Raw genomic sequence first — 13,480 nt, 5'->3', positions numbered from 1 at the left:
TGTCTTACATTTTAAAGTTGCACAAATATTAGCATGAATCTTTGTTAAAAGATTGCAAACTACCAGTCACGATTTGGAGTTGAAAGGTATTTGGAGTAAAATATGGGAAAAATAATAAATGTCTTCAAAGAACAGATTGTATAGAAATATTTACTGGGAGCAGAATCTAGATGAGGTAAATCCCAAGAGAAGGTTCAGAATGAACTAATGTGCTATGCTAAGAAGAATCAAAGGGTTCCAAATGAGTGTGCATTTAAAGCCATTTAATATTGCTCTGATGACCTCTTTACTAGCCTCTTAAATTTGATCAGCTTTAGGTTTTCTGCTGAAGAAATTAAAAAAGAAGAAAATATCATTATGAAATATAAGCACCTGACTTTCTCTCTTGTCAGACATGAAATCTAACATGGAAATTCTGCTTTCCTTAATCTTTCTTGCAGAATTAAAAGAAAAGGAAAAGATTGGTGTTTTAATAGATACACAGAGGGAATATTGCATCGCCTGTTGCTTCAGACCCTGCTTTTTTTCAATTGAGAATTTCCAAATCATAACATAAACCAGGACAGTGCAATTTTAGGCAGAATTTCACAACTGTGCTGTTAAAAATCCTGTGTTAAATACAAAGAGGATGGCCAAAAGATGGGCCCTTAGAGCGGGGACTCACACATTCTGGGTGTCATTAGATATTTCAGAGTAAATTTCAATGTGTTCTTCCTATTCTTTACTCCACTTTGGGGTCTCTTACCTCCAGGAGAGGTGTAGAAATAGTTGAGTTGAGCTTCATGCACCAACGTGCCCTTAAACTTCCCCTCCGTCTCAGACGGGTTACTGGGAAGCGGCTGGTATGCAGGCGTTGCAGGCTGAACAAAGGCTCGAAGCATGGCGAATATCCAGATGTGTGCAGATAGGCTGAGTTTTAGAAATAAGTAAAGATCCTGCTTGTGAGCTTTTCTCCTTGTGATTTTTCAAAACCTAGAAACCATTCCCTCAGAAACATCTCAGTGCTGTCCAGGTTCATGCGGCCACATCACATCACTGCGAATTTAGGTTGCAGGAATTCCTTTTAGAATCCTGACAACCACAACTCCCTCCTTGGTTCTTTTCAACCTTGCCTTTTTCTTGCTTCCCTGCTCTGCTCACTGCCTACCTAAGGGTGGGCCTCTCCCCGAGTGGCTTTACAGGAAAACTGGGATTGAAATGTGAGGTTAATGGTTTCCGTCCGCCTGTCAGCTCATCGCCTCCCTAGAGCATGATGATCTCTGGTTTTCGTATGTCACCGCGAGCGACTCTGGCACACCCTCTTGTGTAGAAGACTGATAGGTTTGTCCAGGGGTCAGGGGACCTTGGGCCTTGAGAGACAGAAAACTTCAGCCGGAATGTGCACTTGAATGTAACTCACTGCTCCCTTCCCAGTGGAAGGCAGCACAAGTTGCAAAACTATTTTAGGGAGGAAAAAAATAGGCCCAGTTCTACATTTTATCTTGGTGCTACCTTTCAGCAGCCAGGACTGTTGGTAAATCTGTTCTTCCCCCCTTGGCTATTTAAATTTTATGTTCAAGCTAAATATTAACTGGAATGAAAAGAGCTATTTCAAAATGATCCATTTTAATCTGAAAGTCATGTTGCCTTAGAGATAAACGGTCAGGTCCTAAAGAAATTTCCACAATGTCTTATATAACTTATAAACCCAGTCTTGCCTTCATTCTGCTTTGACATGTGAAAGATGTTTTACAGCATTTTCCCTCCCTAAATCTGCGTTTCAGTTATCTCATGGTAATGACATTGTCAGACTACTTTTCTATTTGTATCAACAGTTTCCTTGGCATCCTACCCTTATGAAAATCTAGTTCCTTATGTCAAATGCTACAAATGTGTAACATCAAAAAAAGTGACACCCAAAATATTTCTACTAATATGTTCTACAGATGAGACACAAATGGCTGGTTTTCCCTCTGCCCTTGGGCCTCAAATTTTTTAGTTATACTGTTTGTCTCCCATGTTACCACCTTTCTCCTTTGGTAGTTTTGGAAGACTCAGTGTCCAACGAAAGGACTGGGTAACCAAAAAGTAGCCTGGGCTGCTAGTCTTGTAACTAAGATAAAAACCACCCAAACACAAACGTATTTACACTTAATTGAGTAGCTGAATGTCAGTGATCCACTTCACGTTTACTTAAAAGACCATGATGCTATAGGTGGGTTAGTACACAGGAATCTGTGTGGCAATCAGGGTAGGCAGTTATTTTGATAGCCTGGAAACAACCTTGAATAAAAAGTTTCAGGATACATGTTTAATGATCTTGAGATGAAAGAATTTCTTTTTGACGTAAAGGCTGCCACAGCACATAGGCTTCAGAACTCAGACGTTCCTTTGCAAAAGATTGTCACTGTATTAAAGGGGAGTATGTGTATATATTTCTAAGGGGATAAAATGGTCCTATTCAAGAAACAGCTGGGGGGTTTCCACTTTGTCCCCCTTCACACATGTAAGTAGGTAAAATAAAGATTCCGGGGACACTAATCATACAAAAAGGTAAAAACCAATTGCCACCTTTTGGCAAGTTAATAATTCAGATTTATAGGGTTCCTTTTTAAGAGGTCTGCTTAAAATAGCACTAAAAAGACATTTCCTGTACCTCCTGATATCTGAATGATTACTGACAGGAAGCAGAAATTCCATACTGAGGCACTAGTTAGGTGAGTGGGGAAAAAAGTTGTAGTTAAAATATCACAGCTGTTTTAATGACGAAATAATAGTCATATAATTAAATATTTTGAAAGTTTAAATTAAAAAAGGTTTTCCTTTCAAAAATATATCTTGTTGGTTTTCATTGCCCTGTAATAACATTGCTGCTCTTTTCAATGAAGATTTTTTTTAAATGTATGTGTAGTTAATGTATTATTTGCATGATTAATACTACCAGGTCCTCAGCTAGATATTTATAAATGTATTTCGGTACCGTTTAGCCTTTGCTATAAAAATGATGTAGCTAGGCACATACTAAAGTATACAATTTATTTGAGAGTTGTTAAATGAATCAATGGCAGCTATATTTCACTACATTTTTCTTTCAATACTAAATGATAGTCATAGCTATTTCTAATCTTTCAACAGTTGTAAATTTTCTCTACAGACATTTTGAAGTCAGAGATTTATTACCAAATTTTATTTTTTTCCTCCACCCTATCCTAACTTACATCTTACAAAGCCAATTTCTCAGTTAACATATTCCTGGGAGAAGGAGAAGGGAGAGAGACTTCTAGGCCTAATTTGTGCATAAGCTTTCTGAATACTTAAAATAAAGATGAAATGTGTGTGAGATGTGCAAATGGAGTATAAAAACATTACGTTTCAAAGCCAGGAGCTTAGAAATTCTGATTTCATTTTCAATCTCTGTTCATTCATGAAGGAGCATTTACCAAATGCCTATTATGTTCAAGTGCTGTATTTTTAAGGATAACATACTTTATTGGGTGTGTGTGTGTGTGTGTGTGTGTGTGTGTGTGTGTGTGTGTGACCATTGCAGATTTCTCTGTGGGCTTAAAAAAGTTCCAATGCTAGGTTTTCAAACTTTAACTCCAAATGATTGGTTTCATTTATTCAGTAAGTGTGTATTTTCCTTCAAGATGGAAAGGGAGTTCTTTTCCTTTTTGTAGTTTTGAAGATGCTTATAATTTGTTTGATGTGTTCTTTTGCAGTGTCCATTTATGGGATTTGGTTTTATGATAAGGAAGAATGCCAAAGAATTGCAGAGCTTATGAAAAAGTAAGTGCTGAAAGGATAAGTACTATTTTTCAGGACCTGGTGCTTTTATTTGTATTTCTAAGTTTGTGTAACTACACTGACTATATTCTGTTATACATATTCTATCATATATATATATATATGTACATATGTATATATATATGTGTATATATACATATATATATATATATATATATATATATATATATATATATATGGACTCTTAGAACAGTCCTTTTCACAGTAGTTAGGAAAATATTTACTATTACTTTATAAATGGAAAATAGGCATAAATACAACTTTTTACTATTTATCAGGTAAGATTTACCATGTGACATGGTTCACTTCATTTTTCCCTGCATACATGAAATACATGGAATATGAGTTGTTCCAGATGGCAGTTTTCCTTAATAACTTCCTTATTTGTAAATTAACAGTTTTTTTCTTTGAAAAGTTACCAATATGTCTATTGGTAAAAAGAACATTCAGAGCCATTCTAAAAGGTTGCTTCGGGTTCTCTAAGACCTTTCATTTCCTTCCTGCCTAAATGCTTTCCTTCAACTGCACATACTCAGAATCTCCTCACATCTAAAATGCTGTGAGTACTTAGGGTAGTCTTTATTTTCCATTTCTTTGGAAATATCTGAGTTAATATTAGTTTAGTGATCAAGAGTCTCTCTCTCTCTCTCTCTCTCTCTCTCTCTCTCTCTCTCTCTCTCTCTCTCTCTCGTCTATTTTTCTTTTAATCTCATGCTACCTTGTGATTTGTGCCATTCTGCATTTTGGGAAACTTAAATGACTTTCTGACTTGGCCTCTCTCTGCTTCCCTGATTGCCTGGAAAAGAGGGCTCAGGGAAGCATACTGCCTCCTCGTGATTGGTCAGTTCTTTGATCTGCGCTTGAGCCCGGGCTGCTGGGAGGGTTTAGAGCCTCCGAATGAAGTGAGTTTCCCACACGTACTGTATCTGGCGGTGACTAGGCCCCGCACACAGTGTGGCTGCTACCCACACGATTTGACAAAGTGGTTCTGTCTGCAAAAGAACCCTTTTCCTATTTTAAATCCTGGGCAATGAAATGACTACAAGCTGACTCCCAAAACAGAAACATGAAAGCACTTTTTTATAGATAATCATTGATTTCTGAAAATCTAGCCTGTGATAGCTAATTTTGGGTAACTAGCTCAGGTTGCAGATGGTGATTAAGTGTGTTCGAACTGCTATTTACCACTGTAACAACTGGTTCCTAGAACATTGGTGTTATTGTAAACTGTACAATGGATAATAATAGCAGGATTTCATATAGATTAAAAAATACCCTGTATAGCTCAGCCAAGAGGCCGTGTTAACATTCTTAGCATTCTGCAGTAATTGTGTAACAGCAGGAAATTGATTGTTGACCAGCAACAAGCAGCTGATTTGTGTGGATTCCCAGCCCTTCCTCAGTTAGAATTAATCTCTCAATAAATTCTCAGATCTCTTTCACCACAGACTTCATGGCAATTTTAAAAGAAATTGAGCTGAAAGTCAAAGCACACAAAAGAAAAAAGTACGTTTCTCAACGTCACCCAGCAGCATACGGGAGCAATCTGGTCTCCCTTCTGTATTGTTTTCAGGAAAACAGAAGATACGCCTCATTGCTGTTTTTTCAATGCCCTGTCTTCTAGGATGGAGTCTTCGCTGTGTTTCTAAACGGCCAGAAGACCAGGATTTGAGTTGCTGGAATTAACCTTGCTTTGACTTTAAGGCCCTTTGCAATGAAGGGGAAAATCTGATTTGCCATGCAGTTTGCTCAGTGTTTGAGAACGCTCAGTCAGGTTTCCTCAGCAATTAATGAGTCCTTTCAAATGCTCTAAATGAGGAGTTGGCAAACTTCTTCTGAAAAAGACCAGATAGTGAACATTTTCTTTGCATGGCCATACGGCCTCTGTCACAACGACTCAAGCCTGCCATTAGTGAGCAAACGCATATAAACAAATGAGCATGGCTCTATTTGTAACTTTCTTTACAAAAAAACTGGGGGGGGGGGGGGGGGCCGAGACAGAGCCAGACGTGGCCTTGCAGATTGGAGTTTGCCCACCGCTCCTCTGGATTCATGTATTAATATCTAGTCAGTGTATGTGTACTCAGGACTCAAATCTTATTTTCTTCTCTCAATTCTTAAGCAGCCTTATTTCTAATATAACTATAATAGAATAGGATAAAAACTACTAGGCGAGAATTGGATGGTTTTAAAAATCATTTGTGTTGAATTGGTTTTTCTTGTGTGGCCCTTCCCCTCTACTTTTCTAGCCTAACTCAGTATGAACAGTTGAAAGCCCATCAGGGAGCTGGAGCAGGAATCTCCCCAATGATCCTCAGTTCAGGAGAGGGCAAGGAAGTAGATATCTTACGAATGCTCACCAAGGCCAAAGATGAATACACAAAGGTGAGTGTCTGTCTTCCCTGCTGATACGTGCTTAATTTCCACAGTGGAAATATGCTCCTTGAGAAAGACCTACTGCTATTCCTCCCACCAAATAAAATTATATGAAATAAAATCTTTATTTGCTTTTAGTAGGCTAAAGAAGATTGTTTACTTTTAAGTGAATTAAAAGGTAGCCTGAGAAATCAATCACCTTCATATATACAAATAGTATCCAATCAGAAGATTTACTAGAAGACCCCATTTACAATAGCAACAAACTAATATAAAATCCGTGGAATAAAATTACAGAAACAAGCAAAATCTATATGAAGAAAACTTTCAAACATTCCTGAAAGGCATAAAAATAGACTTGAAAAATGGAAATATAAGCCCTGATCTTGGATAAGAATATAAAACTTCAAGTTCTCACTTCCCCATAAATTAATCTATAAATTTAAGATGATTCCTAAACAAATACAAACAGGTTTCTTTTCTTTTCTGGAGTCAGACACATTGATTATAAGGTTCATGTGGAAAAATACACAAGGACAAATACCTGGGAAAACCTTGGCAAAAAAGAGCAATACTGGGTGGGAGAGAAGGGGGAGCAAGCTCCCTGATACCGCCTACCTGTTATTAAGACATTAAAACCTAGACACTTCAAACACTACAGTATTGATGGTGCATAAACAGCCAGGTGGACCAGTGGGACAGATGAGAAAGTCCAAATTGGAGTCCCTAGTGTATATGAAATTTAACCCTGTTTCTCCGAAAATAAGACCTAGCTGGACCATCAGCTCTAATGTGTCTTTTGGAGCAAAAATTAATATAAGACCCAGTATTATATTATATTATATTATATTATATTATATTATATTATATTGACCCGGTCTTATTTATATTATAAAGACCAGGTCTTATATTAATTTTTGCTCCAAAAGACGCATTAGAGCTGATGGTCCAGCTAGGTCTTATTTTTGGGGAAACATGGTAGGATATGATAAAGGTGAAAATCTCAAATCAGTTATTTGAATAGATTTTTAAATAAATCATGTTAGGATAACTGGTAGCAATGTGGAAAAATACAAAATTGGATCTGTACCTCATGCCACATACCAGGATAAATTCCAAATGTATTAGAAATTTAAATGTAAAAATAAAACTATTCAAGTACTAGAAGAAAACATGTATGAATTTCTTTGTAATCTGGGAAAGGGGAAATCTTCCTAATTACGCCTCAAAACCCTAAAGCAATTAATTTATTATACATAAAAATAAAAAATAAATGTCGCATAATTTATAAAACATAAATGCAAAATGAAAAGATATTAAAAACTGAGAAGAAATATTTACACCTAAACAACAGAAAGAGGGTTAATTTTTTTATTGTATAAAGCACTTTTATAAAAACAGAAAAAGATCAACACTCCAGAAACATGGGCAAAAAATTAAATTAAGAAAAATAAAAAACCCTAGAATTTGAAAATTAGATGAATAAAGGTACATAAACGAATATCATATTATGATATAATTACTTAGAAAAGAAATTATAGTGACTTCAGAACCCCTTATTTGAACTAAACACCCTTAGTGGATTATATTTTAAGGACAAAAAAGAACTGCCAAGAAATTATCAACTTCATTCAGTAGTTTTATTGTTAGTAGTAATATTGGCGTTGTAATTTTCCAGCGGTCATGGGAAATAATAAATGAGTACTGTTGACCCTTGAACAATGCAGGGGTAGGGGCCCTGACCCCCCCCCCCCCCACACACACACACACACAGTTGAAAATCCAGGTATAATTTTGACTGTCCCAAAACTTCACTAATAGCCTACTGTTGACTAGAAGCCTTACTGATAACAGAAACAGTCGATTGACACATATGTTATATGTTACATGTGTTATATACTATATTCTTACAATAAAACGCTAGAAAAAGATGTTAAATTCAGAAGGAAGAGAAAATATATTTACTGTATTTATTGAAAAAAATCACATGTAAGTGGATCTGCATAGTTCAAACCTGTGTTGTTCAAGGGTCAACTTCTTGGTCAGAACAAAACTTTCAGTGTAAGAGAAAAAAAATTAAGTTAAAACTACATAATGTTAAATTTTAAGTGGAAATAATCAGAATTGGTTGACATTTTGTTTCTTAAATAAGTAGTTCCTAACACTTTCCCCGAAAAGACCTAGAAATAAGTGACAACCTAGTAGCAATAAACACCTCTAGCCCCCAGATTGTTGTTTCTAAGTACTGTTCCCTCCTGAAAGGTACCAGGGCTCTTTAACGAAACTCCTGATTCCAGGTCTGGGATAGGAAAGTCAAACAAATAGGGTCATGTGAATGCGACACGGTATAGTCAACCTCAAGGGACCAGTAACCAAAGCATCAAATTCTAACGCCTACAAGAATGACTGCAATGGATTGAAATCCATGGAATGTATAAAATCTATGAGTTCGTGGTGATGAAAGAGAGCAAGCAACCAAAAATATAAAATAAAACAAAAAATAACTGTTGGCTATTTTGGAAGTACTAAGTGTGGGGACAGAGGCAGGAGTGCAGTTTCCAGGCTCTCGCCCTCACGTGGAAAAGTGCTCACTCAGGTATTAAATGGCCATCAACTGTGATTGGATGGCCATCAGTTGTGGCTAGTTGGCATCAGCTGTAACCAGTGAGCCATTGGCCACTAATATAACTGCCGTGGCTACGTTAGCACAAAATGGGGGCTAGCAAGGAGATGGTGGCTGAGCTAGCAAGAGCGGATTGCAGTTAGCACGGTGGGTTGAAGCTAGCAAGTGAGGTTGGTTGACAGAGAAGTGGACGGCAGGTTGCGGATAGTGTGGCTCCTGCTTCCTGTGTCTCCAACCCCACTGCCAGAGAGAATATAGTGGTATGACTCCCCTATCTATGCCTCCGTGGGTGTTCCTTTTTGGCCTCACCGTGTCCTGCGTTCTTATGTGGGGAGCGGGACCAGAGACTCCGCATGAGATCCTGTATGACCCTAGGACACCAGCTCCTTTCTCTGAAAAGTGATAGTTAATGGAAAAGAATTAAGCATTTATTCTACCTGGACATTATGGAACATATTTCAGGTAAGCAGCCAGTCCTGGTTGATGAGGGAAAAGTCCTCTATCAAAAAAATTCCAAGAATTCCCCCCTTCTCACTGTAGATGGAACGGTAGAAGTTAAAAACACCCTAGTAAAATAATTGATTCAGGCAGTGATCCTCAGTAATGTGAATGTGATGAGAAGGGTTGATGGAAACTTGACCATGAAAGGGTTAGGCTGCCATCACCTGCACCCACTGATAGCATCATTAAAACGGAATAACCAGATATTGTGTGCCTCCTAATGTGGTATAATGGGAAATACATAGCACCGCCTAGAAATATTCTTACCAGAAGAGTTGATCCTGAATCTAAGTCTTAAGCTCTAACTTTCTAGCGTACAGAAAATGAAAGGGGGGAGGGGTAAAGGGAAGGTAAAAAATAAATTAAATGACACCACCAGGAAGCAATCAGAAAAAATCCCGAATGAAGTGAGACCTACTAAAGGCAACTGACTGGGTTTCTTTAACATGCCTTTGTTGACTCACCCCTGGTTGTTAGACTGTGAGGAGTACAAAGAACGTTCCTTATTCATCTTCCTGTCCCTAGTCTTCCTCAGAGTTCCTGGGTACATAATAAGTGCTAAATACATGGCTGTTGAATGAACGAATGACTATGAATAAACCAGAGTTTCATTACCCTTTTATCATAGGGCTTGGAGAGAGATGCTTGAATCTCAGCTTCAGTCAGTAACAACTGTTTCTATAATAGTTGTTTATTTTGTTTAATTCTTCAGCAGTCATTAAAAAGTATGCTAATGACTTGGCAACTAGTCGAATAATTATACTTTATTAATTGTATTATGTTAGGCACACTAAAGATTAATCTTAAAACGTGACATTTTACTCTCTAGGAACTTAGGTTTTATGAAGACAGCATAACAATGGCCAATAAATAATAAATGCAAATATTGAACAAAAATTATGGTCTTTGTTCTCCTTCTCTCCTCTTAACACACACACACACACACACACACACACACACATTGTTTATAGTTTATGTTTTGACATCTTAAAAATCTTCTGCTTGGGGACAGACTCCTCCTCCCTGACTAGCCAATTCTTAGAGCCAAGAGCCCAGCCAGAAACATGCCTGTGATATGCAAACTAACATCCAGAGCCATCCCTCCTCTATCTGGCCAGGTCTACCCTGTCTACCCAAGGGGCAGTATTCCTTGGCCCTTAATTAACATTTCAGGTCAGGCCTGGCCCCTAGGGACCACCCGTTTAGTTGAGAGCCTGCTGAAAGGACTCAAACTAGCCAGTCCCAAGGTGCAGAAACCCCTGCGAAGAGTTTGTCTTTGCTTTCCCCATGCTCCTGTTCTCTCCCTCTGACCACCCTGAGGCTTCCCCATGTGACCCTGTGTGATGGGCTGTGCCTCCTGTGTCTGGGACCTGTGAGTATAATAAACTTTGTTTCCTGAGCCTCTTAAGTGCCTACTCTTGTAGCCACATCTGACTGTCATAAAAGAACATAGTATGCACACACACACACACACACCCTCACTCATCATGGCTTTGGAGACTTCACTTTATACTACTATACCTGCAACTCGGAATGGTTTTTGCCCGTCAGACTCTACATGTCCTGTAAGGCCCAGTTAAAATGACGCCTTCTACGTGGAATTTTCCTGGGTCACTTCATTCAAGTTAATTCTTCTTTCCACTGAACTCACCAGTCTATTACTATTTAGAACTTATTTTGTTCTTCCTTATTCATTACGTTTAACTCACCTTCTCCCACTACACTATAAACTCGTTGAGGTCAAAACAAGGTTTTGTTCTTCCTGTGCTCCCACAGATTGGTTCTCATAATGCTGACATGAAGTCCACATATTTAATCAGTGTACAGACTATACTTTTCTATAAAATCTAACACATGTTATAGACATAACACTTATTGCTCCAGCTGTGAGGGAAATAACAGAAGACATTGTTCCTGCTGCCATTAACAGCCCCGTGACGTGATGTAACTTTCTAGAAGCACCTGCATGATCATTTTATTCCCCTGGTCTAAATCCTTCTTGGTTTCTCATTGCCTGGTATGTGAACCTGTGGACTCTTCAAGCCTTCCATAGCATGGCCTCAGACTATTCTCCTAATCCCATTACTTTCTATTCCCACTGCCCCCTACAAATATTTGAAACTCCTCCCAAACAGAATAACTATCTTACTTCCTCAAAGTGCCTTTGTGCCCTTTCCCATGCTATCCCCTCTCCTTCTTTACCTGTCAAATCTGATCGTTTTCAAGGCCCATTTCAAATGTTCTTTGTCCATCTTGTTATTTCGGACCTTCGCACCCCGATGTGTATGCTCCCCCTTTAATGTCCATTGCATCTTTATATTTGCCTTAAGTTTGTGTTGTCTCCTCTGTCACACACCACCAGAGGTTTCAGAAATGTGGAGATCAGGAGAAAATTGATTCTGAGATACAGAAAAGGGGAGAAATGGAAAGAGGGTAAAAGAGAAAACAAGATTTTTCCTCAGAACTCATGTGAGGAAATTTTCCATTATTGGAAGTGGTCAAGAAGAGACTGAATGATTACATATTGGGAATGGTGTACATAGAAGAATTTCACTTCTCTGCATAAGTATTAAACTAAATGACTCCTGACATCCTCTCCAACTCTAAAATTCTGAAATTCATGAAAATCCCGAAAAGTAAGAGGAGGAAACATTTTGTGCATGAGGTATATGATGTTGGTAAAGGGAAACCTAGTGATTCCAGGTACAACTTTTTATGTGAAGTTAAAATCATTTGAAAACCTTATTTGGATCAATATTTTATGCTTCCTCCCCTAAGAAACAACTTTCTATGAATTTGCTGCAAAGTAGCAATGATGTCAGTTTGAGCATCATCTCCTTTACCTCCTTCTAGTTGAGATGCAAATGAACACTAAAATAACCAAAGCTCAGTAAGAAAAAGAACTAGGCCAGACAGGATCTATAGGCTGCATAGATGGTTCTGAGTATTTAGGAGTGGACTGTTTTGTGTTCTGTGGTTTAAGGCAAGAATTAATAGTTCTCTTCTAGATATAGCTGTGACTTATTTATGAAATTGAAGAAATTATTAACTGTCGTTGAATTTTTTCAATTAACATCAAAAAAATGTGTAAAAAAGAAAATAAAAGACCACCCATAATCCTATAACCCAAAGATGTCTACTTTTAACACTTTTAGTATATTTTCTTTCAGACTTTTCTCTTGGCATAGGTAGGTATGTGTGTTTGTGTGTGATAAAATAGGATTATGTGACATAGTTTTTGAGGCTTTAGAAAAGTGCCTCAGGTTCTCTATAAAGAATCCATTATACACTTTTTCCAAAACCGGTTTTTTTCCAAGTATTTTAAAGTTATTTGGGTCAGGAGAAGAATAGAAACTTAAACAACTGGAAAATGAGCTACATACTATTGAGGTGGATGATGTTTAATACTGTGCAATTTGATAGAGAGTGATTTTTATATAATAGCAAGGCTTCATACATACATAGAGAATTATAGTGACATAGAAAACAGCTTCTGGCAATTTTACTTAGAAAAGTCTTATCTGGGGATTATGCACAGCAAGAGACAGAGAGCCTCTTGGCCTGTATAGATATGGGCACAGTGAAGGTGGGAAAAATCTGGTTTTCTTTGCTTGAAATTCAAGGTCCCGGAACAGACAGAATAAAGAAGTACAGGGGGTGGCCTGTCAGCTCAGTTGGTTAGAGTGCGGTGCTCTGAACAAGGTTGCTGGTTCGATCCCCACATAGGCCATTGTGAGCTGCGCCCTCCACAACTAGATTGAAACAACTACTTGACTTGGAGCTGATGGGTCCTGGAAAACCACACTTAAATAAATAAAAGTTAGAAGAAAAAAAAAAGAATGAAGAAATACAGAAAGGGTCATTCAGAAAAAATAAGCCACTTTTTTTAAAATAACAAGCAGAAGTTAACGGCTTTTCATGCTAAAATTTTGTAAGTGACTATATCTTAGGTTGGATTCTTATCTTGTGTTGGTTAGCCATATCCTGGAAAGCCAGGCCAGCTGGTCCATGCAGCCATACCACTAACCACGATCACTCACCTAAGAAGAATTAGAAATAACATTTCACGACTCATAAAGTGATTCCACATCCCATTTAATACTAGTGCCAAATCCAAATTATTGACAGAATTCTTGGAAGAAAATAATTAGTCCTTTGTACAGTTCATTTTACAAACCTAAGTGAACACAGTGGTAA

At 37.8% G+C, this 13,480-nt stretch overlaps 2 protein-coding genes across 50 annotated transcripts in view; one reads left to right on the top strand and one right to left on the bottom strand.

Annotated features, from left to right (window-relative positions):
• CACNA1C (calcium voltage-gated channel subunit alpha1 C) overlaps positions 1–1,290 on the bottom strand; it is a 721,586-nt gene extending 720,296 nt beyond the window's left edge. For 10 of the 44 annotated variants that reach the window (XM_074325145.2, XM_088801740.1, XM_088801789.1 and 7 more), the window contains exon 1: positions 746–1,287. In XM_074325145.2, the coding sequence (XP_074181246.1) occupies positions 746–881 (136 nt within the window). In that variant the 5' untranslated portion in view covers positions 882–1,287. Of the gene's footprint in view, positions 1–745 lie in introns of all 44 variants that reach the window. The other 34 variants (XM_074325153.2, XM_019757260.3, XM_019757269.3 and 31 more) reach the window with 7 other exon arrangements.
• DCP1B (decapping mRNA 1B) overlaps positions 1–13,480 on the top strand; it is a 51,840-nt gene that overhangs the window by 29,927 nt on the left and 8,433 nt on the right. For all 6 annotated transcript variants that reach the window (XM_088801833.1, XM_074325163.2, XM_074325164.2 and 3 more), the window contains 2 exons: positions 3,699–3,765; positions 6,033–6,168. In XM_088801833.1, the coding sequence (XP_088657959.1) occupies positions 3,699–3,765; positions 6,033–6,168 (203 nt within the window). The remainder of the gene's footprint in view (positions 1–3,698; positions 3,766–6,032; positions 6,169–13,480) is intronic.

This window comes from Rhinolophus sinicus, chromosome 1, assembly GCF_057876585.1.
Source record: "Rhinolophus sinicus isolate RSI-liver-muscle chromosome 1, RSI-T2T, whole genome shotgun sequence".
NCBI lineage: Eukaryota > Metazoa > Chordata > Mammalia > Chiroptera > Rhinolophidae > Rhinolophus > Rhinolophus sinicus.
The sequence above is the reverse complement of the archived record's forward strand: the minus strand, read 5'-3'. Positions and strand labels throughout refer to the sequence as shown.